The sequence below is a fragment of the Linepithema humile genome, chromosome 3 (genome assembly GCF_040581485.1).
Source record: "Linepithema humile isolate Giens D197 chromosome 3, Lhum_UNIL_v1.0, whole genome shotgun sequence".
Lineage (NCBI taxonomy): Eukaryota > Metazoa > Arthropoda > Insecta > Hymenoptera > Formicidae > Linepithema > Linepithema humile.
Genome location: NC_090130.1, coordinates 31768796 through 31796514, shown reverse-complemented (window position 1 = coordinate 31796514; position 27719 = coordinate 31768796). Strand labels below are relative to the sequence as shown.

The 27719-nt window shown below is 30.3% G+C and overlaps 1 protein-coding gene and 1 non-coding gene across 3 annotated transcripts; one reads left to right on the top strand and one right to left on the bottom strand.

Moving 5' to 3' along the window:
- Positions 1-448: 448 nt before the first annotated feature.
- Positions 449-6002, bottom strand: LOC105670407 (uncharacterized). Its single transcript, XR_010889393.1, has 3 exons — positions 5713-6002; positions 5511-5594; positions 449-5440 (listed from the first exon to the last, which is right to left on the bottom strand). It is a non-coding gene; the product is annotated as an uncharacterized protein (transcript).
- Positions 6003-7108: 1106 nt separating this feature from the next.
- Positions 7109-23882, top strand: LOC105670336 (box C/D snoRNA protein 1). Of its 2 annotated transcripts, XM_067352213.1 has the most exons (9): positions 7109-7227; positions 7338-7519; positions 7620-7711; positions 7779-7957; positions 8047-8241; positions 8440-8564; positions 8633-9925; positions 17699-21031; positions 21328-23882. In XM_067352213.1, the coding sequence occupies exons 1-7, from the start codon at positions 7208-7210 to the stop codon at positions 8851-8853; spliced, it is 1014 nt and encodes a 337-aa protein (XP_067208314.1). In that variant the 5' UTR covers positions 7109-7207; the 3' UTR covers positions 8854-9925; positions 17699-21031; positions 21328-23882. The 2 variants fall into 2 exon arrangements, with proteins under 2 accessions (XP_067208314.1, XP_012219228.1); XM_012363805.2 differs by having other exon boundaries at positions 17699-23882.
- Positions 23883-27719: the final 3837 nt, after the last annotated feature.

The following is a 27719-nucleotide window of genomic DNA, read 5'->3' as shown; positions in this document are numbered from 1 at the left end:
TTACAAATCCTCGCAAATTGAATGCTTCTATATACTTGGCTAAATGACCATTGATCTTATATTTAGTTTTGATATAAATATTTTTTGTAACTATTTTTTAGAATAAGTCATTTGTTAATTATTATTTTTTAGAGGTGATATTTTTTTAAATAATATTTTTTAGAGGTAATTTTTTTAAAACTTTTTGTTGCGTACAAGTTGGAATATTTTTTATGTACTTGACGTATTTTTTTTTTACCTTTGCAAGGTTTTTTTTGGTGCATGTATATACAAGGTGCCATAGTAACTGGTGGTACAAGCGGAAAGGTGGTGATTCTACATGAAAAACTGAATCGAAAATATAGAATAAAATTTTTTTCATAGAATCATCACCTTCCCGCTTGTACCACCAGTTACATGACACCCTGTACATATATATATATTTCTTATAAAATAAAATATCAACAAATTATTTATCAAAAAAAGTTTTATTTATGTAAACATTATTATTAGATAAGTACAGTGTTTCTAATTCAAAAAATTAACCATATAAACATTGATTATATACTTTGTGGCAAAAATTTTTACATTATTTTATGTTACCGATGAAGCGTGAAGAACCGAACCTTCGAGCTCTGACAGTAACATATGTATAAATGCTTTTTCATTTTGTCATTTACATTTTTATTTGCATTTTATTCACTTTATTGGGCTACATACACCTTAAGACGGAAATAAGTAGAATCATATTTGAGAATTTTGTGTGTATAAAAATTGTTTTTTCTTTAACTTTTACATATATTTAAAAATTGTTAAGTTTATCTTTAATTTCTCACATTATTATTTAAAAAAAAACTTTTTCATGTTATGGTTATTCGCGTAAGCCAATTTTCAAAAATCGATCGTTACAGTACCAGAGATATCTCAGTCATTTCTTATTTAAAACAAAAATAAAATTTAAAATATTTCCTTAAAATAGGTAAATAAAATTAGTACTTGTAGCTAATTAAAAAAAATTTTAATTTTTTTTAAAATAGCTATTATTTTTATTCGAATATTCAATTTTCGAACAAAAAGTAATTTCTTTTTATTTATTATAGTTTATTAATAAAAAATATTTTATTTATAAAATAAACTATTATACGCTTTAAAAAATTCTACAAGTACTAAGCCATTTTATTAAGAATAGCTGTATCTAGTTCAGGTAAATCGACTAAAATTTATTAGTCTGAGATATTTCTGCTGATTTTGAAAATCCTGTCTCGAAAGAAAACCTTTCCAACAATTAACCTAAGAATAAACGATTGCTCGACTGGCTAGTTGCGAGAAACTGCATTAACTCCATTATTTTTGGAATTTTTTAAATAAAAACTTCAGGGAATAAAAACTATTTAGGGAATATCCTTTAAGAATAGTATAAATATTTTCGATTAAATATATTTTTTAAATCGATTTTTTTTACCCACCTAGATATATGTAACCCCTTAAAGTTGCAATAAACTTTGTCTTTTTTTTTCTTACAATTAACTTACAAACTACCTTATAATTAAAACGCAGCGCATAATGCAGAAAACATTAGGAATAAGCATAAATATTAAAATTTAAGAACGGAATATTTAATATGAGGTAGAAATTAAACATTTAAAACTGTTGCTTAATATTTTTCAAATTTTTTGTATAGAAAAAACAATGCTTTGTTTATAAAAAAATCAACTTGTTTTATAAATTTACAAGAAAATAATTAATATTTATTCCTACTCTTAATACTTTCTTTATTGTGCGCAAAATCTTACTTATATCTATTCTTTTATAATGTGTATGTGTGTGTTGCTTTTAAGCCTGCATCAGACTATGTAACTTGTTGCAACCTCGATAAAATTTACCAGTTGCAGCAATTATTTTTGTGACTTATCACACTACATGCAATTAAAGTAACATTTCTAACAAATGTTAAATGTGAACTAAACTATTGTCAATTACATAATAAAATACTACGATACATAAAATACAGTTGTCTTTTTAAAGCAAATACATAAAAACAAAAATATTACTACAATTGCATGCAACTAGTTGTTAGAATTAAAAGTGAATCTAAATCTTGTGCAACCACTGCAACCAAATTGCTTCTAAAAATTGCGTAGTACAATAATGAAAAAGTTGCGACAATTTGTTGCTGCAATCGAATTGCTGCATAGTCTTTATGCAAGCTTTACATATTTATTTCCTATCTTCTATTACGCTGCTACTTATATCTATACCACATACACACGCCGCAACGCAATCTTAACTTATTCGCAATTCCTATCTAAGAACGTCTCTTTCTCCCTATAAGATTTCCATTTCCAGTAAAGATATAAACTTTACTTCAAATCTTCACATTTAATATACATTTCCGTTCTTTCTTGTTTGAATTCCCACGCTCTTTATCTTGTCCTATTCCTCATCTTATCTCTCTACAGCTTTTCTCTTACCATATAGTATAGCATTGCTCAGTCTATCTCTATACCCTCTAATGCTCAAGTACCTCCCTTGCCATTTTTTATCCCCTCTTTTTCCATTCCCAAATTTCAACACTGTATCGCATTATAGTCCATATTAATCTAACAACCAAATTCTTCTCTCCAAATCCTTTTTAATTTCCTCTTCCTTTTATATATATACCTATTCCATTACTGCTGTAACTTTTATTATTCTCTCCCTCACATGCATTTCTTGCATTCCATTTTTCTGCATTGTATATCCTAAATACTTTTTTAACATTATTGTATATCATTAGACGATGAGGGATCAACGATATCATTATTATCTGACGCAAATGATGTAACATTATTTTTTTGTTTCGGAAAACAATTAGTATATAATTTGTCCGATGACATCAGAGACAGATGTTTCGCATTAATCTGCATGTTTAGAACAGTTTCTTTTTTTGTTTTCAACGCTGATTGTAAAACATTAATCGTATTTATACAGACGGACGAAAGTTTCTTTCGTTTTGTTGTTTTTAAATCTGATATAAAAGAAAATATTTTTTCTGGGTCGGTATTTGAATTTGGAAGTGATCTAACAGCATTCAAAAGAGACTTGAGATTGGGATATTTACTATTATTAATAGAGTATTGACATTGCAAAATTTGTTTCCACATATCATCAAAATTTAATTTCACAAGATTTTGTTTTTCTGTTTGTGTAAATTCTAAATATAAAGTATGCCATTCTTTCCTTAAACCATTTTGGTCAAAACCACCAAAGGTTTGAGCGATGAAAGAAACATCGTTGAATGATGTTTCTCTGTCAGGTTCACGTAAAGCTGTCTCTCCTTGAAAAACTTTCAATTTAGATAAAAATTTGTCATTAATCGGTAATCTTTTACTAATTTCCTCGGCAGCAGTCACGTAAAATTGTAGACAATTCTCTCGAACATTTCCAACTATGTTTGCGTGTCCTTCCTTCATCAATTTTTCGAGGTATTCTTCACATTCTGACCCTAAATTTACTTTATTTAAAGACTTCTGATGCTCTTTTTGAGAAAATTGAATATTATTATTACATAAATGATTTAAAAACTTTTGTTTCAAAAAATATTTAGAGACTATAGTTAGAAACTCTACTGATTTTGGTTGTAATAAATGAATTTTTGTTTCTAAGGTTTGGAAAAATATATTGAATGAATTAAAACAAAATAAAATATGTTTTAAAAATAATAAATATGCTTTTACTTCAAGTTTTTCCATTATAATCAACAAATCCTGTCCAGAAGACTTTGACTTTTCATTTCTGTCCATTTTAGCAAGAAAAAACTTTATTGTATCCCAAGACTCGAGAAGCTTTTTAATATATGAATAGTGAGAAAGCCATCGTGTATCAGACAACTTCAAAATTTTGCAGTTTGTTTCCTGAATACATTCACTAAACTCTTCATAAATAGTCGAATTTTTGGGACTATTGTTAATATAATTCGCAATCTTTTTTAAAAAATCTTTGCAATAATCCGGTATGTTTCTATATGCGGTAGTCACAGCCAATGCAGTAGAATGGCATGGACATGAAAATGTTAGTAAATTTTTACAAGTTTCTTCTAGCTTTTCTTTAAATGATAAATATGTGTCTGTCATGGCAGATGCATCGTTGCATGACAAAGCAACAATATTTAAAAATGGAATATTAAGTTTCGACATTTCGCATTGAAATACATGAAATAATTTTTCCTCGTCAATCATCACATCGTCACACTTATTTTTATCATCAATATTAATTAATTTTACTAATTGCGAGCGAATGTCTAATGTTTCAGGATCAACATACCGAACAAAAAATGTTGTCCATTTTTCATTAGAAATATCAAACGTTTCATCAATAAAAATTGAAAATTTTGTCTTTTGAATGCTGTTGACCACACGGTTCATCTCGACTGGATACAACACGTTTGTAATTATATTTTTACATTTTGTTCGACCCATACTCATATTTTTCAATACGTGATAATCTTCTCCTATTTGTTGAAAAAAACTGAGAATATCTTCTGCAGTTTGATATGGAATATTTTTATCAGCAATCAACGCGGCAAATCGAATTTCTGCCGATTTTTTTCGCTCTTCAAACGTTATTTGTGACAAAAGTGATTCATTGCTTAACATGTTATCATCTTCGTTTGATTCATTTGTTTCGTTTGTTTTATTTGTTTCGTTAGTTTCTATATTATTGTCTTCAGACATCTTTATGTGTGCTTTGGATTTTCCGTGACGCCAAATTTGCGATTTGCCACCAACAATAGATTTATTACAGAAGGAGCAAAAAAATAAATTCTCGTTATGTGATACTTCACATAGCCATGGCTTAAATTGCTCGACATCTAACCATTTTTGTTGAAATTTTCGTCTTCTTGATATTTTTTTGGTCAAACTTCCATTATTACTATTTAATGATGTATTTTTTTCTTTCATATTATTTTTATGACACGTAGAGTTTGCATGTCTTAAAACATGCGATAAGTTGCACGACAACTTTTTATTGCATATAGTACAATAAAAAAGGCTATCGTCATACTCTACTTTGCGTATCCAAGATTTAAATCGACTATCTTTGAGCCAATTTTCTGAAAAGTTTCGCCTAGGCTTTTTCTTTAATTTATCACACATTTTTATGTAGAACAGAAAATTAACAAACACAAAAAGTTAAAGAAAAAAAGTAAAAGAGATAACAATATACAGAAGTTTGAAATAATAAAAACTGATATATATAGAAAATATCAAGCTTTGCACGCGATTTATGCTATAATAAAATTAAAAGCATCTTACGAAAACTAAAAAATTTATAAAATGGACATCTTCCTCGTCGATTTGACCATTTTCAGTCCAAAAGGTAATTTGTGCATGCAGATATCGATAATTCCTTAAGATACCAGGTGTGGAATTAGTACATAGATGTCCAGTATTTTCTTTTAATTTATATTCAAAAAGTGAAACTGTAAAAAATTAAGCTATTATATTATGTTAAAGAAAGACTATTTGAATTGAAAAAATACAGATACATACCTGCAATTTTAAACTAGACATTACTCATCTATCTATTCATACAGCTTATCGCAATCTTTGACTCTCTTACAGACGATTAAAAATCTAGAAGACAGAGCTAGATATTATTTTTCAGACAATTACGATACATGTATTGTTGTTGCCAACGTTATTATTATATTGTTGTATGGGGGTTTTATAATCCCAAAGGTATTTAACGTACCGACCATCTCTCATCCAGTTTACAGAGGTTTTTTGAACATTCTTATGCTCCTTCTTGAGGTTTCTTTGTTTATATATCCGTGTTTATAGCTTACAGATATCCACTTAATCTCGATTCTTTTGAAGTCCAGTCCCAAAAATATCATATTATATTGTTGTATGGGCACCAGATAGGTTAGGTACGTCCTTTCAGCGTTTGCAATGATAAAATGAAAGAGAATCGCTGAGCTATGGCTGTGTTCCGAAATTCACTGCGAGTACTGAAAATCTACAATACGTAACGTAAACTATAGATTATATATATATAGTAGCCTGGGGATGGAAATAAAGGACTCTGATTGGTTGATTTCCTTATGCGTTATATTTTATGGAGAATTCACACTGCATCCGATGTCCGACGTACGACGTCCGATATCCAATAATGGTTGTTTTCCAGCAAAGGACACAAGTTGACACAAATCGACACAAGTATCATTCTGTTTTTGTTCGATATTCAATGAGCAACAGAGAGAATAATACTTTTGTGTCGCTTGTGTCTCTTGGTGGAAAACTACCTATAGGCCGGTATTCATAGTTGTTTCTTATATTTAAGATCGTCTTAAGTCGTCGTCATCGTCATCTTAAGATACTAATATGGCTTTTTGATTGGTTCATAGCATTTTAAGACAATACTTAAGACAATCTTAAATATAAGAACGGACTATGAATACCGCCCTATAAATACCGGCCATAGAGTTTGTTTTCTAGAAATTCCAGCTAGAGATATTTTATCGTCTAGAAAACTATTGGTCTGTTCTTTATATCTGAACTGGCTGCAATAGTTCAGAGTTTATCTTTCTCCTTCCAATGTGGAGGGAAAAAGATAAACTCTGAACTAGTGCAGCCAGTTCAGCTCTAAAGAACAGACCAAATCTTTATTATTGGATATCGGACGTCGTATGTCAGACATCGGACGCAGTGTGAATCCTCCATCTCTCCTATTGGTTATCGGATATTGGACGTCGAAAATCGCACTCAGTGTGAATCCAGCATTAGGGCCATTCTAGAATGCATCGCAAATGCCCTGTTGCTAGTCGCAAATGCCCCGTCTTACCAAAAATAACTAGAAATTGCACTTTTCAATTAGTAGTCATGCTTCGGGACTGGCGACGGGAAATTATTGTCGCATTATATTATGATCCCAAATAGGCCTTAGGATAACCATTGGGCGCGTTCAGAAATCACAATGGTTGTGTGAACGCTCATCGCCATTGGAGTATTTTATCAGATCTTTTAAAGCCAACAAATCAACGTCGAGTGTTGACAAGACATACTCAACAGTTCTGCAACTGTTGTGTTTTCTGAACGCACCCATTGGGCGCGTTCAGCAGAACAAATCGCTTGGTAACAATCGAACGTGATTGGCTCTTACTTTTAGAACCAACAAATCAACGTTAAGTGTTGACTAGACGACAATTCAGCAGTTGTTCTGCTGAACGCGGCCATTGATAATCAGGATGGCTACTGTCAGTGATAAGTGAGTAAAAACACATTTTCTGTTGACACGAATATTTATTAGTATAATGATCAATTAATATTTTCTGCGATAGTATACTTAATTAAAAGTACACTTGTGTTTATTTTCAGAATAAAAAGCTGTGAGGTATGCGGTGCAGCAAAAGCTAAATATACTTGCCCAAAATGTGAGGTTAAATCATGCTGTCTCGCGTGTGTAAATGTCCACAAAAGGGAACTAAACTGTGATGGAATTCGTGATAAAACAAAATTTGTCCCTTTAGCGTCTTTCACTGATATGGATGTACTGAGCGGTAAGATATTCTCTTCTATTTCTTCTAAATTCTAAATTTCTTCTAAATTGTTGAGCAGAAAATTGCAATGTTTTATGGCATTAATATGTATATGTTGCAGACTATCGTTTTCTTGAGCAAATTAACAGATCAATTGATATAAAGAAAAGAAATCCAGAAAGAAAATACACACGTCAAAATATTTTACCAGTGGTGAAAATCTTTTTTATATGCATGCTATCTAAATTTACAACCAAGTTAAGATCCTCTTTTTTTTTAGCACTTATATAAATTGAGGAATGCTGCAGCTTATAGAAAAGTATCACTGTTATTTATGCCACAAATCTTTAGTCGGCACAAGGAAAACACTACATTTCTCAATTGGAAGACCAATGAATTATTCTGGAGAATAGAATGGATTTTCCCACAAGCTGAAAACACGAAGTGGATTGTGAAAAAGTATGGACATATAAATGTAGTCTTAAAATATAAACGACTTTTGAATACTTATATGTTACAAGTGTAATTTGTCATTATGTTTCTTACAGAGCTTTAGACAACATTACATTAGCGACGCTTTTAGACCAGGTTTTAAATCCAGTCTCTTTAGAAGAAGATACTAATATTGCAGAATTAAATGCAAGATTGGTTCTGGCAAATAAATTACAATTTTATAGAGCAGCTGGAGTAAACGGTATTAAAGTATTATTAAAAGCTGAAAAAATAAAGAAAGCAAACTTTCGGTAAATAAATATTTTTTACATTTATTTGATAGAATAAGATATTAACTTTTATTAGTTTATAAGTACATTAGATGTAAAGCAGGCCTGGCATCTGCTGGATGGGGACTCTGAAGGCTGCTCGCGAGCAAGCTTTTGGCCAGGCCTGACGTAAAGTAAAAGAAATGGTAATTATATTAATTTTATTTATTGTTTTTCCAGATTTTATCAGTTGGATCTTACACTTACATTGAAAGAAAATTTAGAAAATAAAACTATAGTGGAATTTCCAACATTGCATGTCATTATGAAGGATCATTCGTATATGTATGAAATTATAGATACTGGTAAATATTACATGACAGCAGAATTTATCAATGTATCAATATGAATTTATATATACATTACCTTTTAGATGAAGAAACGAGTGATACAGAGTGTAAAAATTATAGAGCAAAGAGAAAAAAAATTAGTAATGATGGGTATAACACTAACAAAAAAGAAAATGGAGCAGTAAATTACTTCTTCAATGATTTTTCAGAATCTGATGACGAAAGGATAGATAACAAATTACAAGAAAAAAAATCTGATTTTAATATACCTCATTATGAAGATTTAGTCAAAAAATGTCAATAATAGAATTATTATAAATACTTATTATTATAAATACTTATATATAGATTTTTATTGGAAATACATCATCATTAGTTTCAGTACAATTGAAATACATACAAATGTGATAACATTTAATTGTATGTGTTATGACCAACTAAAATACAATTTTTTATTGGTTTTCCTCCTCCTTTCTCATTCATTATATGTTTACTTGCACATCACTCAAAAATATAATTACAATTAATAATAAATATATTGTTTTATATTAGTATTAGTTAAAAATTTTATAGATTTTTACACACATAAATTGTATGATTTAACAAATGTGTAGGAAGAAAAATAATTTTTTTTTAAATTGGCAAGATTAGATATAAAATATACAACATTTTTTATTTCTTTCTCACACAAGTTTGTCAACGTCAATTTTTAATATAATTTAATATTATTCTATGAGTAAAAAAATAAGTATATTACACAAATATTTGTTACAATATATTTTAAAAATAAAACTATGGTTTTATTTTTATGGTAATTTTGTAATTCGTTACAATATACATATTTTATTTTCTCAAAAAAAGTTTGTTAAATTGTTAAAGATAAAATAGATAAAATGCTAATTTGTAAGGAAAATTTATGTTCATATATGTATATCCAAATATTGCTTTGGATGATTTCTACATATGCTAAATTATTATTCTCTAACAAAAAAACTCTTCCTTTTTCTTCCTTTACTTTCCTTTTTTCTTTTCTTTCTTTTTTTTTTTTTTTTTTTTTTTTTTTTTTTATAGATATGTATAAAGAAAAAGTCCCCGCCATTAGCCACTCAGCTACCGCGATATTAAGCAGCTGCGCAAGCGCAAACTGTTATAAAAAAAATAACCTAATCTAATCTAATTCACACTGTTAAACTGTCTAATTCACAACTCTCTACATGCAATGTGTAAATGAGATAGTGTATATATGTGTATGTATGACCGCAGTGTGTGAGCTCAGGTCCAAAAAAAAAAAAAAAAAAAAAAACTCATTCCTATATGAACTAACTATTATTGCCATTTGTTAAAAGTGACAAGAGTGTAATACTCAAATGCAATATGTAAGTACACGTACGTGTAATATAACCTTGCGAATTATTTTCCTGTTTGCGAGAAACTTTTAGAATCACAGTGAGTACCATGATCATTTCTAATTTAAAAAGTTATTAACATATGATATTATTGATATTTTATACATGTTGCAAAACTAGCATTTGAAAATTGAACCTTACTTTTGCCTTGAACCTTGAACCTTACTTTTGCCGAAGCATTTTTCTTTACGCAATGGATATCGATTTAATTAAATAATACAGTTAAAACCGTTTTTTAATATTTAAACGATATAAAATTAGTTGTCTATAAAATTGTGTTAAAAAATAAAATCCAAATAAAAAATTTTAAACTAAAAAATTTTTTATTTGGATTTTATTTTTTAACACAATTTTATAGACAACTAATTTTATATTGTTTAAATATTAAAAAACGGTTTTAACTGTATTAATTTGTAGATATGTGGATATCCATGTTATGTATTGCATAAATAAAATTGCAGCAGAATAAATTTCTGTTTTAATAGTTAATAACACATATGTAATATACGTTATACATACGTATAATACGTATAATATAACCACGAGATAATTCACGACAAGAAATCGCTTCTCATCATACTGCATAATCAACAAAAGTGTCGTGTTATGTCTATGTCTTCGATAAAAATAAGAGCAATGTTCCGGAGAGCAATTTATGATAGGCCAATCTAACTGTCGCGACATTAGATTAAACCGAAGGTTGTAAGTTTAATACATGGTGCACTTGCACTTGCGACCCTCTCGTAATATTCAATTCAATATTGTTTAGCCTATATAGAGAGATTACAAAATCTAAAATTAGTTTAATTTTATACTTTGTTGTTAAGAGGATCCTAAAGTGGTCTGTTTTACCTATTTTTTTCAAATACACTTAACTTTCTTTTGGCTGTGTAGAATAAAAAGTCCTTTTCTGTAAGTAAAGTACATATGCTAATACACTACGGATGGTCGATTTGAAAGGATTTTTCAAGCCACGCAGCCAAAAAAAACAAATTTTACGAAAAATAGAAGGTACCAGGAGTGTAAGTTGAAGTTTGCCAGTTTTTTCGTTAAAAAAAACACATAATTTTCAAGGGAATCTCAAAATATTTTTATTCAAAGTATTGACCATTTGATTCTACACATTTCGTCCATCTTTCAGGCAAATTATGGATACCATTCCAAAAAAACTTTTTCTCTTTCGAGGAAAACCATTCGACGAGCCATTTTTCAACTTCTTCAAAATTGACGAAGTGCTGCTCTGCAAGTGAGTGCTCCATCGATGCGAAAAGGTGGAAGTCGGACGGGGCGAGGTCTGGAGAGTACGGCGGGTGCGATAATATTTCCCAATTAAGTGCTTTTAATGTGTCCACGGATCTAGCGGTATGAGACGGTGCGTTGTCATGTTGCAAAATAACTTTGCCATGTCTTCGGGCCCATTCCGGTCGTTTAACGATCAACGCGTGATTCAAATTGATCATTTGTTGTCGGTAGCGATCCGTATTTACCGTTTCACCAGGTTTTAATAGTTCGTGGTACACCACACCATCCTGGTCCCACCAAACACAGAGCATTGTCTTACGGCCAAAGCGATTGGGCTTTGCAGTGGATGGGGCGGCTTCACCAGGTGAAAGCCATGATCTTTTTCGCTTCGAGTTCTCAAAAAAAATCCACTTCTCGTCACCCGTGACAATTCGATGCAAAAAAGACTTCCTTTCGAACCGTTGAAGCAGCATTTCACAAATGGTTTTTCGATGTTCCATTTGCCTGTCGTTCAATGCGTGTGGCACCCATTTTCCATACTTCTGGATTTTTCCCATGGCTTTTAAACGTTGACAAATTGCTACTCGGGACACATTAAGTTTTTCTGCCAATATTTGTTGTGATTGAGTTGGGTCTTCATCCAACAACACCTGCAAATCCTCGTCTTCAAACCTTTTCACTGCACCAGGATGTTCATTGTCTTTCAAATCGAAATCTCCACTTTTAAATTGACGAAACCATGTCTCACATGTTCTAATCACTGGAGCATGTTCACCATAAGTTTCTACTAGCAAACGATGTGCTTCAGCTGCTTTTTTCTTTTGATGAAATAAGAAAAGCAACGAATACCGCAAATGCTCTTTATTTGGAACGAAACTCGACATATTCATTGATATTAAACGACTATGACGCTATTATTTTGACAGAATGAGACTTAGGTGTTTTTGAAGGTTAATGTCAATAGAAAACAATCGTGTATATAACAAATCATAGAAATGCCTACATCCTGCTAGCAACACCTACTGTAAAAACCGGCAAACTTCAACTTACACTTCTGGTAAAACAGATACGTCTCTGTTTTACCTTTTATTTTTCATAAAATTTGTTTTTTTTGGCTGCGTGGCTTGAAAAATCCTTTTAAATCGACCATCCGTAGTGTATTAGCATATGTACTTTACTTACAGAAAAGGACTTTTTATTCTACACAGCCAAAAGAAAGTTAAGTGTATTTGAAAAAAATAGGTAAAACAGACCACTTTAGGATCCCCTTAAGCATGAATTATGAAAAATAACATGATTGCTAAATCTACATATGCTTAAGAAATGTTAAAACTACTTATTATAATCGTATACTGATCAACCATAGCAGTCTTTGATGTCTTTGTAAGTAAATAGATACATCTGAAGGTATGCATTATTATTTTTTGTGTTTTGTTAGATTATGTTATTACGCAGTATTATTACTAGAGACGTATCACATTTTACTATGTCGTATTATATTACACTCTACATATTATATTATTGAAAGTAAAAAATACTATTTTAAACTTATATGCGCAATTTTATATACCTACGAGAAATGTTAATCTATTTTTCTTTTCAATATTTACGGCAAATTTCTTATTTTTAAATATTTGCGAAATATTAACTAGATATCTCACATACTACATGTACATATATTGTTGAAAATTTATATCATTTAAACTTGATAATGATGAAATTATTTTATTTGAAATTTGAAATCTTTAAAATATATATAATATTATTTTATATTTATAATATTATTTTATTGACTGACGCAGAAAAATGTATTGACTGCTTTCAGTAATTGATTTTTGTTAAGTTTAATCTCAGCATTTTTTTCCAAGAAAAGTACTCATGTTTTACACACGTTTCACAAATAATTTTACAAATAAATTCACAAATATATTTTTGAATTCGAGATTTATCGCATTTGCGGCATTCGCAGATCGCACACAATACATAAAATAATTACGTTTGCATTATGAGATTTACTCGCATTTAATCGATAAATTGAAACATTTATATTTAAGAAAAAGAAAACAAAAACTATAATTATAATTAAGAATTCCGTATAACGCAAAAAAGAATTTTGATCTCAATAATATTGCAAAGCCAACTGATATCACAATTCTGGCACAGATGTAATGCTATGTTACTTCAAATATCGGAGATACATTTATTTTGGTATGTTACTATTTTCAGAAGAACATTGTTGCATGGTGTCTAATTGCTTAGTATTTCGACACGAAGCGGATCATTAATTTTTAACATATTAATGATCAGAATTAAGTATAGTTTGATAGTTTCTCAGTACATTTTTTATACTTAATGACGTGAATATTCCAATCGATTTCAAGTTATAAACAAACCTTGGAATATTACACTTTAAACGGCAATTGTAAATACGCTGTCGGCAATACAATGTTTTTATTACACGTTTTTATCTAATACATATCGCGTCACATTCGTGGTAGTATAACTGCATGTCGGGCGCAGATTCTGCGTCAGCTATTTTAACAAAAAAGAGAACATCTTTCTATATGTAATTATCATTTGAAGAACACAGCTGTCTAATTGTTTATTCCACTTGTCTTTTTACACATGTCTCACAGCTATTTCTACAATAAGAGACAAAAGATTATTTTAATGTTAACTTAAATACGTCAGAGGTATGTTTTTCTCTTACGCTGCTGTAGTAAAAGATGGATCTAAAATTTCGCAGAGTAGAATCTGCCTGCGCACAAATTCGTGCGAACTAAGCATATACGTTTCTGCGATCGTTGACGCACATTCTCGTACGTGTCTGATCTGGAACAGTTTTTCGACTTTCGCAGCACAAACACCTTGATAGGTCATTAACCGATCTTATTTAACGTGTGTCGATTTTGTGATTTATTCTAAATTTTTGTCCAAAGAATATTTTAACGAGACACGTGTCGTTTCGCACTCGGGGACAGTGTAGAATGTTACTTGCGCGAAAGAGCCAGAAGGATCTAGACAAGATAATTAACAATACATACATTCTCGGAATATACTAGAAGAATGCTAAGAACTCTTGACTCTTGCTCAGACTTGCATTCGAGAATTAAAAATGAGCAAGAAAATTCTTATAAACTTCTTACAAGTTTGATAAGTCTGATATTTTAAAAAGTATAAGCGAGATTAAATTAAACAATTTTTTACTATTAATTTATACTCATACGTACATTAGATATGTCAAATTCTTATTCTTAATTTAATTAATTTAGTTACAAAACAAACTTTGGTTTAATAAATTTTTAATTTTATACAATTGCGTATTTACAAAAATGTTTTACATTAAAAATAAAAAGAAATTGGTATTCGCAATTATAAAATTTGCTATACAAAAATTGATTTTAAAATAGCCGAAAATCTTAATTCAGATCAAAGATTTGTAGAAACACATGAGATTAAAATATTTTGCGAAATCAATCAGACGCATCAGTAAAAAATCAATTAGCACTTGACAGGATGTTACTTTCGTCTGCTTCTCATAATACGTCTCGTTTCAACGCCACAGGTTAATTAATTATAATTACAGTTACACGCATAACATTAATTCATCGCGCGAGGTAATTAAGTGAACACGCCGATACAAGGGATAAGTATGAATGTATTTATCGTTTGATTATAAGAGTATCTTGAAGAAAATTACATTACAAGTTCTACTGGTCAGTTTTTGACTTTATGACTTTGTAAATATTTTGAAATATCTTATTTTTTGCAGTTTATAGAATTTGTTTTCCTAATTACAGTTATATAGATATGGCCAAAACCAATAATTTTGGAAATTCGTTTCTCTCTGTTTTTCAAATACAATGCTTATTGTACCGATTAAATAAAAAATTTCTACAAATTCTTTTTTATTTCTTTCACTTTGCACAAGTTGCAAATGTGAGACGAAGTATCGACATCAGTGCATCTTGCATACTCGCTCTTCCCCTCCCCTTTTCTTCTTTTTTAATAAAAATTAGACTGGTTTAAAGGTCTATTTTTTATTTACTCGTCGATTCTATGTGATATCCGTTGAAACTGGATATACTTGTTTCTTTTTAATTACATGAATTTGCGGGATGTATATCCATACATTTTTTTTTCTTCCTGAAAAAGGTATAATCTTTTCAGCGGAAAAACCCTCGCGGGGATTTACAGAGATTCAGGGATTATTTTTGAGAATGCACAAGGATTTATAGAATTCTCTAATTGTTTCCATACTGCTTTTGTTTATAGCTGTTTTGGTTCACAACTGTTTATTATTTTTGGACAGGAAAGATAATTAAATTCTAGCACAAGTACATTTAATTTTATTAAGCCAGATTATGAATTATGACATTAAAATACGTTGTATCGCAATTACGGTTGTATCGCAATTACGGTTGATGACTAAATTTTGCATTATTGAAAAAATGGAGACAAATATCGCATGATATTGAATAACGTTATCAGGAGATAAGACTATAGCTTAGTTTTAATTTGCTCGAATAATATTATGAATGTTACACAAACATAAATGCAACAAGTATTGATGCAATGCACGGATGTGCGAATTGTGTAAATACAGCAAGATGAAAGGAATGAAAAGTGCACTTTTTTTATTTAATATTAAATGCAACAATTAAGCTGCAAACGTCAATTCTGTTTTCTTTTCAATTTGCAGTGCAGCTTATTTTTTTTTTTTTTTTTTTTTTTTATCTTTCTTTTATGATAAATTTGTAATAATTACTGAATATCTAAGATCTTACGTATTTTAACGCGAAATAAATATCTCGATCTATTTTTGCATCGTGATGACGCTCAATCGAACAAAGTGCAAGTATCTTTTTTAATGTTAAACGCATTTTGTCTCGAGTGTGCCCAAGAGCTATTTGCGATCGGTATCAATCACACAGTTGCGAAGGCACTGAGATATTTGCATATATAAGTCTTCCTGCTTCTTATGAGAGTAAAAAGTAATTTGTCTTATCTAAACTACTTGAGCAATTCACTGATACCACTCCTAAATATCTTTCTGGAAAAATACCGCTCAATTAATCGGGTCATTATTCGCATTGTTAGTCGACGAAGATGCGTTCGACGGAAATTAAATGACCGGTAGAAATTAAAATTGGGGTATTGACTTGTCACGTGATAGTCTTGCTTAAAAACAAAGATAATGCTAGAATTTTGAAAATAAATGCAACGTACAAGAGGTGCAACGTGTGATTGAAACAATAACAGACCTTATAGTTTAACGAGATACGTTTGATCATAAAACAACGCTAAATTCAGAAGATCATAAAATAACGCTTCATTAAATCTCGCAGAAAACTCAAATGTTATTTTGTACTAAAACTATATCTTTGCAATTATAACACATATCATTTTTAATAACTGATCTTATTGTCAGTGAAATTGTTTCTTCTTCAAGAACTTAACTTGTAAATATTTCCTTTGGTAGTTTCAAAGTCTGCAAGCGAGGACACGCTCAAACTTATTCTTGTCTATGCAACCTATTAAACCAATAAACCAGCTTACAAGGGTCAATAGGTATTTAATGCGTAGATTGATCTCTTAGCGATTCGCGAAGTTGCTTTTCATCTGCAATAATCCACATTTCTAAGAATGATGAAGAAGAAAATGTCAAAAAATATGTCGGCTTTTATTTATTATCAATGAATTTTTATGAACAGTAATCATATACGAGATGGTTAATATATGTGCAAGGATAAAGTTTTAATTCAACACTCAAAATCTCTTTTTAACGTTTCTTTGGATTGTGAATTATAACATTTAGTTATCTTCTACACATTTGTGTTAAGGGGGGATTCTAGTCCAGAGGTTTGGAAAAATCGAAAAAAAAAATTTTTTTTTTTGCAAGTATTTGTCTTATAGAATAAGTGGCTAAAAGGATTTTTCCCGATTCGAAAAGCTAACATGAGTTTAGAGCCTAGAAAGCAGGACTCTCCTAAGTAAAGTAAAGAAGTTAAATAACTTTAAAAACACATAATAGAAAGGCTCCATATGATAACAATCAAGAAATATAATAGAAGAGCATTAAGAGCCGTCGCATGATGTTAGTGTTAAGTTTTTAATTTTTCTTAAAGAAATTAATAAATTAGTCTACATGAGACAGTTAGATTGTACACCGATCTCTTAAATAACTTTAAACGCGTTTTTCTCGAAACCACTTTTTTTCAACTGGTACTCACGATATCTCAAAATCCATTGTTCCGATCATTCTCAAATTTTACACACATCTTCAGCACATGTGTGGCTATGATTGGAACCAGAATCTTTCTGAAATATGGTTTTTTGCAAATTTTACAACACTTTAAAGTTGAAAAAAAGTCGCGAAATTCGATACCTTACTTTTAAAAGCGCACAACTTCCGTAAATTTTAACATTTTATAAAAATTCTGGTTCAAGCGAGAGCCAAACTCTAATATTTTGAGAATCTCTTTGAATTTTTTGTTTCAGATTACTACAACGGCCGGAATCATGGGTACCGTTTATCACTTTTTTTTTAATGGGTTAGAAAAACAACATGTACCGCGTTTCTTTATTTATATTTAAAAAAATTTTGAAAGATACTTGAAAGGTGCACTAATATGTAGGAAAAATCCCCATCTCAAAAAATTCCGTAGCTTTCCCACAAAAAATCGCAAAGATAACCTAAAAATCGGGTCTCTAGACTAGAATCCCCCCTTAAATAGATAAGAGAAAATTCCCAAACAAACAAAGAAAGATAATAAGAAATAACATTAACTCAAAAGTTTTAATTAATTTATAAATTTATTTTTTTAATTTATTTATTTTATTTATTTTTTTAGAATTTATTAGATTAAAATTTATATATTTTGAAGTAAAAAAATTTAACACAAAATTAAAAGACTGATGTATATATAAGGCAAAATTTAAAATAATTGAATTGCAAGCCGAGTTTCTTCTGCTCTCTTTCGTTAAAACTATAAAGGTTTTAGTATAGAAGAAAATTTGATGAATTTTCCTAACGATAGTGCTGTGCTGTTTATTAGCGGTGATTGCATCGCAAATAATGAGGTCAGCGAAATAAGGCCACAGTCGCTTGCGGCGATTTTAGAGATACTCTGAAGATGAATGTAACCATAAAAGTAATCCACTGTGTGATCACATATTATCGAGGATAACGCATAAGATTGCATCTCACAAGTATTTAATAATGTAAGACGGCTTGTTCCGGCCGTTTTCTCCATACAGCATTGCGTGCTACAAACTGCATGATGGAAATATATCATGATATTCTTTTATCTATTTCTTTTCTATTTCCTCGTTGTTTTTATCAGAAGAAGATATTTCTTCTGATTAAATCGCTCAGAGAAGAAAATGAGACGCATTAAATAACCATTAATGCACTTTGTGTTGAATATTTTAAGCGTCACTCTTAGCGCTTCAATTTTCAAAGAATAAACTTGGATCATTTGTGTTTTCAATGTATCAATTGGAAATTGCAGTCTCGCTCTTCCAAAGTGTCGGCTTCCGACGCCACGCTATCAGGCTAAAGTTCAAGCGATAAATTCTATCTCGATGCAACACTCTATGCTTATTACCCGCGCGCGTGTCGTTGCAGCGAATTCTAGCGAGTTTCTCTAATGGCTAGACTCTCACGTGACTCGGCGCTTTAAGAAGTAATTAATATATTAATTTACAGCGTTAAATAACAAATCGAATTAAATACAATTAGCTTTGCAGTCAAAAATTATGCGTCTTTTTTTTAATTAACAATGAGATGAATTAATGATCAAGTCATACATTGTTATCATCATCGTCGTTGACAATGTCTCTCTACAGTATCTCTATTAGATACTCTGCTTGTTTTCATTTTGCCTCTTGTCAGTGCGCGTTTTCAGAACATTTACATTTTAAATCGCAGCGAAAGTTTGCGACGAAATCAAAAGTTTCATGCCGAATTCGATCATCCAGTTATCGAAGAAATTAAACGATTTGTATATCTCAGAGTTTTTAATTCAGATTCAAAAATAGAAAGCTTCGTGAATCTATAAATTATTTAACTAGCATAGTACGCTCAGAATTAACTTGAACAAGTCCGATTGATAGTGTCAACATGCAATTACTGCTGCACGCGTAATTCCTTGAAGACAGATCTTGATAAATTCTCGCTGCACAATGAAACGCAATCATCTGGTAAACACTCGAGCGCGTTAACTTGAGCTCTCGTTGATCGCGCGATTTTATGTCTGAAGGCAAGCAGACGATGATGAACAAACATCCAATGTGTGATTCGTGTCTGGATAAATCCATTATTAACTACGCGAGTTGTCGCGGTTCACACAACGTATTTGACGTAGTTAATATCGAGAAGTGTTGCAAGAATTGACATATATTATTAATCGTAGTATTTTTGGAGCAAACTGCGTGTTATCTGCTATGGGTCGCGGAAATCGCGCAACTGTTTTAAATCGATTACGATTGTTTATAAATTTATAGACATGACAAATGAAAATTATAATAAAAATATAATTTTAGTGCCTTAAAAATCTGTAACTGTAAAAGTTTCCAGCAAATTTTTCTCAAGTTTGATCTTAGAGAGATCTCAAACAATACACAGTTATTCGTGTGATGGAATTGTTTTCAACTTGATATATTTTCTGCGTAGTAAAATATTCTTGCAAAAGGCACAACGCACATGAATAATAAATTGTGTGTAATCCGGTTTCTTGTGCTCATAACTTTAATTTTGTTCCATAGCGCTTTCCTTCGATAATCTTCTAGAGAACTTTTATTACGTCGCTGATGAATATGCAGAATGTAAAGCGACTGTTGACGGTCTCATTCATAGGACAAGGTAAACAAAATGCGTTACGCATTCGTATTATTCGTCAGTGGCGTTAATTGCGTAGCGCTAACGGGAATTCGATGATTATGCCGATCGCGGCTTACAACCTTCTAATTAGCATACGGTATAGTAAACATCCCGTATGAATCACACGGCAAAGAAATTTTTCCAATTGCGCCGCCAGCATTCTTCCTGCGTAGTAAGAATCATCTCTTCTTTTTTTTCAATTCTACAAGATCAGAAAATTGCATTTCTTCCCTAAAATGCTGATTGATTGATGCAATCTCTCGATAAATTTTTCAAATTCTAAATTCCATAAACTCTACACACATATCGTACATTTGCCATTAAATATAATTATCTGAGATTTCGTTATACGCATTTTGATTTTTATAATAAAATAAATTTTAATGTAATTAAAATTTTAATCATTTTTTCCATTGTTACTCAACGTTTAATCACACATCACTTCGATGAATTATTTCTATCGAAAATTTTCAGTGTAAAATTTTCTCACAATTTGTCGGAGTGTTCGGATTTCTTAATTTGTTTTTTTTTTCACAAACCTTGATTACGTTTAAATTCAGGTCATTAAAAGTTAATGGCTTTGATAATAGGATTCAGATAATATCTCATTAAGATTTTGTCTGACTCAGACCTTTTTACTAATCATTCAAATCGTGTTGACTTCCGAAGTCGCCACACTAATACGCAAATGGAGTTCTGAGAGATGCAATGGCATATTTATAATTTACTTTGTACTCGATCGAGCGGCCGGTTCTATGAACTGTTAAAGTGGCATGACGCTCCTTGCAGCTCGTGCATTCGATCGAATCTTCTCGAGTACATTGGCTGCTCGAGAAAAATAGATTCATAAGTAACGTGAGAGTATCACGCGATGGACGGCAAAACATGGGCGAAAATAAGCTTATACGCGCACACTCTCTCATTTGCGTAATTAAAATAAAAGTACACTGGTAACAAGTCAATTACGATTTTTATTTTTTACATTCTAGCTTAATGTATTTATTTATTGTACTTATTTATTTATTTTTTATTACATTTTCTATTATCATATAATTGACATTAGTGGTTAGAAAAAGAGCATATAAACAATAAAAATATGCTTAAAAAAATCTGCATTTAAAGTTTTTATTCAAAAAGCTTAAAAACGATTCTATATTATACTCTATACTGGCATTTTTAGAGTAAAAACTTTATATGTATTTTTTTTTAATTAAATTAAATTTTTGCATATATTTATTTTTTTCAGGCATCGCTGAAATATCATTAGCTGCTTTGACGTAAATGCATGTAATGTACATATGTAAACGGGGCAAATAAAACGAAGTCTAGACGTCGCTAATGTAATCAAATGACTTAATTGAATGAATATGCGCATTTTTTTAGGTATATTTAACTAGCGTCTGCAAGACGTCACTACAAGATTACTACAAGATTACTGAAAACTTACGTCTAATGTTTAACATAATTTGACATAGATCAGGCAAGCTTTTTATAAATTCAATCTTTTTCAAACTCTAATTTGCGGCTCTCGTCCATTTTTTGTAAATTTGATTTTTTTTTACATGTGATCTAATTTTTACTTTATAGTACACAATTGTGGAAAATTAGTTTGAAAAAGATTAAATTCATAAAAACCTGTCTAATTAATGAAGAGTCAAATTAAGGAGTTACCTTTATCTTATTTTAATCGTCTCTGTGTCGTGACTAACTGACTAGGGCTATTAACTTCGGACAGTTTCGAAATGAATCTTTGGAAGCTGAATATTTTGAAACTTGGAATGCTTCGAAGCTTTGAAAAATATATTCGTGCGAATTGCGAGCTCATTAGTTAGGAAACGCTAAAAACGTTGTAAATAAAATGAATAAAAAAATCAATGAAATAAAATAATGAATTAAATTAGTTTTATTAACGTGACAGTATCTCAAGAAAGAATGAATAGTCGAATCATTATTTAATCAAAAATACACACATTCAGCACAAATAGCTAGCTCTTGCTTTCTTTTTAAATTTGATTATTTAATCATCAAAGCTTATATTATTTGTAAAAAAGTTATTATATAATTATTTCACGCAGTTTTTTAAACAAATTTTTCAACCGATAAAGTACCGATAAATATTGTTAACGCATTACAAAATTACGGTTATTACAACTTCTTACGCATTGTTGACTGTTGATCTAAGATTATCGAATGCATTATCTCTAATTGATCACGAATCCCAATTTGATCACAGATATTCCGACTTGCATTCAGATCAGTCGGTCATCTTTTTGTCGCGAGACACGTTAATGGCGCGAACAAATTAACACGTGGACCATCCCCTCGTACGTAAGTTTTCGATGTATGTGTTAACTTCAGGATCGCCGACATGAATATCTGCGCACGAATGTCGGTTTAGCCGCGAACTCGGTCGAAGGCCATCGAGCGCGCTCCGGCCTATATAAAGCTGGCCAGTGGATAGCCCACGCATTTATTCGCAGAACGTACGACGTTCAACACGCTTCAAGTTCTGAGATTAACATTGCAGTCAGCATTTAGACTATCGTTGATTTCCGTCTCGAAATCCATTGCGTGAGAAAAGAGTGCTCAGAGTGCCCGAGTGTCATCGGCAAGTAAAATTAAAGTTCGCCAACGCGCTTCAAGTTTCCACTGTGTGAAATACAAGAGTCACAAGAGTCGAATTTCTGCCGTTCGTGAACTAAGTAGTTTAAGAAGAGAGAACGACCATGTACACCAATCCGTTCAACCGCAAACATAGCACGATACGCCAGATGCTGGATCGCCTGCTGGACCCCACGAAAAAGCCCATCAGGAGATCCGAGAGCGTCTCGAGCTCCGGCAGCAACGACAGTTCGAAGGGCATAAATCACGGATCTTTTGGCCGATCATTTGGCTACTCCTCATCGCACAGTCATCGAGGTACTCTTCAATGGGGCAGAAAGTAACTTTCCCGCGAGATCGCGAGAGGGATTCTCGCACTGATCTTACACATCTGTGAGGATCATCTGTGCCATCGAAGCTTTTGATGTTAAATCACGAACAATCGCGCTGCACCTTCCGCTATGGATTTTTGCTGGCAACAAAATTCTTCCGCTGGACCGAGGGAAGAAACAGCACGTGATCTCTCTTACGAACTGAAAATCACTTATAGCGAGCGTACTTCCAGCGATAACTTGCTTCCTGATTTGCGTCAGTCGTTTAGGAAGAATCAGTCGGAAGATTAGAAAATAAGTGAGAAGCAGAAGCCCAAATTACTGGGGAAATCAGAGGCTTGGGGAACTTGAAGGAACCTATTGATTTATCAATATTCTAAAGGAACGATAGACATATGAAGAATTTAGAAATATCGATTAACTGGCGATACGATTCAACGATGGAGAAATTTTTATGCAAATTGAAAGAAAACGCTCCTTTCACTTGTAGAACCAATCAAATTACTATGTCTTCGCTGGATCTCTTGTTGCATCGTCCATCATCTGCTTCTAAAATTCTACGAGCAATTTGGTCTATTATTCGCGCCAGCCTTATATTATCATCGAAAACCGATTATCACGGTCTATCGCAGACCCATCGTTGTGTCTTACCGCAGTGCCATAATTAGTTAAAATCTAAAATCCGTCGAAATGTTCACAATCCTGAGAACTAGACTCGCTGCGGAGCAATCCTGAATCAACTTAGGCCACTAGTCAAAGCCAGTATTAGATTGTTATGGGATCGACGTTTACGATGTCATATTATTTTCATATAATTTATTTTAATCGTTTTGTATATCAACTTAAATAAATGTGAAATATTTCTTAAGATATCTCTTCTTAATTTTATGATACTTATACCTCCTGCTTACTGCGACTCAAATTAAATTTGGTTTTTTTTTTAATAATTTTGTTAATAATTGCGATTAGTTGCAACAGCTGAATTATGATTAATAACTTCTGCTACTTAGATATTTCAATTTAAAAAAGAAAAATTTTTCCAGAATTAATGAACTGATATTTGAATTAAGAACTAATTTTATATGCTATATCAAATCGTTAATAAATATTTATAAAATTAAAAAAAATTTTTTTTAGATATATATATAAGAATAACCTTTTATGTAATCGGAATATTTAATTTTAATACATCCTGATAATACGTATGCTTAATATTTCCAGACTATATCTGTTAAGGATGTTAAAACAGCTTTGTATATTTCACTTTCTTATTTCAATCTTACAAATTTAAATCATAGAATATCATGCAATTTAACAAAACAAATTAGGAATAATGAATTTAAAATAAATGAGACCTTGAGAAACTTAATTGCGCTACGCGCAATGTTATGTTCTAATGTTTTATATAATATTATTTATTAATATAATAAAATATAATATTTTACATTACATCTTACTTAATGTTAGATTTACTTAATATTATACTACATTAAGTTGATAGTACATTGAAAGTGATTAATTTTTTTCTCCAAATTAACTTTATTTTTCTTTACTACTCATTTACATGCATTTATGTATGCATATCTCTGTATCACATGTGGTTAATAATATACAATAAATGAGTTTGGTTTAATCGTCATACAACCGGAATGCAGCAGCCTTTTTTTTATCGAAACTGCGTCAGAAATCGAATTCCATAAAACTCTATTCTAACAGATCGATGTGTGTTTTCCCGTTCTAGTTATGAAATAATTATCGTCCGGCTATGTCGTAGCGTGTGACACGTAGCATCGTCAGATCATTCTAATAATGACCTTGGATATAAACATGCCTGAGAATTTATATTCGCGAGATTTATATGTAGTCTATCTACGCGTATCACACTTTGATATGATTTTTCGCTGAAATGCGATTTATAATAAAAAGTAAATATTCTGATAAAACATTTCCACAAAATTGTAATTATAGTTTTTTTGCTGTGATTTTAATTTTGTCAATAAAATATTTTGAGAAAAATCTGTTATATTAGTTATATCAATATTTTGAGATTATCTTTTTTTTAAATTAATTTTTTGATATTGTATTACCAACACATTAGTACAATCACGCTGATCGGTAGTGATTATGCGTTTCTTATGGGTTCAAAATTTGATTTCTCGAAAGATGGTAGGTGTTACGCGTAAAAGTGTGTAGGCCTACCTAATTCACAATACTACGTGGAAATGTTACAATTGGCCTTGCGATAAAAATCAGGAAAAGAACATGGTAGACGCCGGTAAAGAAAGAAAACTCTTTTTTACTAGAGTTTGATCAAAGGATAACTCAAAAGAAATTAGTTTGTTTATTATTTATTTATAGTGCGAAAATAATTGAATTTTTTTTGCAATCCGTGATGTGACTATAACTTTTATTCAGTATAATATTTAATATATTATTCAAAGTAATACAATCGACACAGTCAACGAGCTGATGAAAATGTCCATTATATATATGTATATGTATGTATGTAACAGAGGTTGTTATCTTGAAATAGATAAACGAGGGCGTAAATGAGACGGTTACTTAATCAAGCGATTTACAATATTGCGTTCATACTCAATCACGATAATCTCTATTAAATTTATTCTTATATAATGTTATTTTAATTATTTTTTGTGGTTTTTGCAAAAGTAAAGAAATAATTATACTAATTAATATAAATTAACGTAGTAATTAAAAACATTTTATGAAAAAAACAACAAAAAAGTAATAAAACCAAACACGTCGGGGCATCCGCATTTGATTTTTAAAATCCTTTTTCTGTTACTTTATTTTATTATTATAGGAGATCATACGTTATACTACTTTATAAAAATATTAATGAAGAGTTGATACATTTTTATACTGCATTTATTCAATTTTTTCAATTTTTAATTACTGTGATGCTATAATATGTAGACAATTAAATAAAAGAAATGAGTAATCATTTCTGTTGTTTACTTGTTTTTATTTAGATCACATTCAGATTTATATTTCAGAATTTGTTTTTTTTTTATTATTTATTTATTTATTTACATTCAAAGATGAAAGCTGAGTTAAAAGATAATAACAAATATATACAAATTATAATAGTAAATATTTGTAATAGTAATATATTTATAATTATTATCAATATTAAAGAAAAAATCTCTGCATTTAGATGTCTGAGTCTTTACACTTTATCTTATTTACTCTTCAAACGAGAGAGAGAGAGAGAGAGAGAGAGAGAGAGAGAGAGAGTGTGCGTGTGTGTATGATGATTAATTGAATTAGTAATGCTAAGTTTAATATTTCTGTTCGTCATACATGCATTTTGTTTGAAATACTTACCTGTTAAACAAGTAAAAATTACATTTCGCGTTATCACGTTACAATCAGAACTTTTTGATATACATTGTAAAAAACCTACATTGACATATATTTGTAATTGTTTCACTTAGTCACAATAAAATGTAAATCAAATATAAAATATTGCAAAATATGAAGCGTTGCAATTAAAACGATAATTATCATAAAATTCGATATTCAGTAAATTAATTTAATTTTATTAAAATTCAATTAATATCACAAAATAAGATATTTTAATAATTTTAATTAAATATAAATATACTAAAAGAACGATGATGGGGCTGTAAATAAGTAAATAATTTATTTATTAACAAAAGTTTATGGAAAACCATTAAAAGTATCTCAATTATTTCTAATAAATTTAGTTATCTTAATGTAACTTTATATCCTTGAAAAAGATAATTTATTCGGAATTAAGCCTTATCTATGGTTGACTATCTGACAATACAGTATCAATATAAATTATGCATGATTTCCGGCGCATAATTTTTGCAACAATTAATGTCGTGCCGCGCACGTTAGTAGCTAAAATTAGGCTAAAATCGATTGACATTCATCACATATAGTAGCTCGTTGTTTTTCCATATTATTTGTATTAAAATGTATATAAAATTTGCATATATATATATATATTTGTATTAAAATGTATATAAAATTTGCATATATATCAATCATATATATACTTTTGTCGACGTTTCTCTCTCATAATTTCCAAATTAATAGAATTAAAATTGACTGAGCAATTCAGTTTAGAAAGCTTTTGCTGCTTTTCTTTATTTTTTAATAACTATTCAACACTTAATGTATTGTTGTAAGTTGTAAATGTAGAAACGGCGATTGTGTAACACTGTAAGGGGAATAATAAAGCATACAATATTTAATATATTCTCTTACTTAGCGTGGTGGTATAATAATATCTAATAATTTTGATAATTAGATAGAAAAATTTTGAGTTTTGATATATGAGTGCACTGATTGTCGCCTTTGATAAACGCATTATGATTCTTTAACTAGGAAGTTTGTAATGAGTTCTACTGTTAAATGATATGAAATGATGAAATTATAGTATATTTATTAATATAGCACATTATGTTAACTTTATATAATTTTAAGATATAATTTAAGATTATAATTTTAGATAATATTAGATTGTAATAGCTAATAGCTAATAATATTATTATATGTTATGTATACATAATATACATTTTTTTTCTTTTATTTTGTAGCAAAAAAAGTACAATACGTATAATCTTGGTATAAAGAACAAATGTAAAAACTTATTTGAAATGATTAATTATACGCGCTTATGCAATTTGCACAATTAAAATGTGCGACGATC

What these genes read in the sequence shown, in the direction of transcription:
- LOC105670336 (XM_067352213.1), top strand. Translation starts at nt 7,208, where the DNA reads ATGGCTACTGTCAGTGATAA. An exon ending in ATGGCTACTGTCAGTGATAA is followed by an intron (nt 7,228 to 7,337) that starts GTGAGTAAAAAC and finishes GTTTATTTTCAG; the next exon opens with AATAAAAAGCTGTGAGGTAT. An exon ending in TGATATGGATGTACTGAGCG is followed by an intron (nt 7,520 to 7,619) that starts GTAAGATATTCT and finishes TATATGTTGCAG; the next exon opens with ACTATCGTTTTCTTGAGCAA.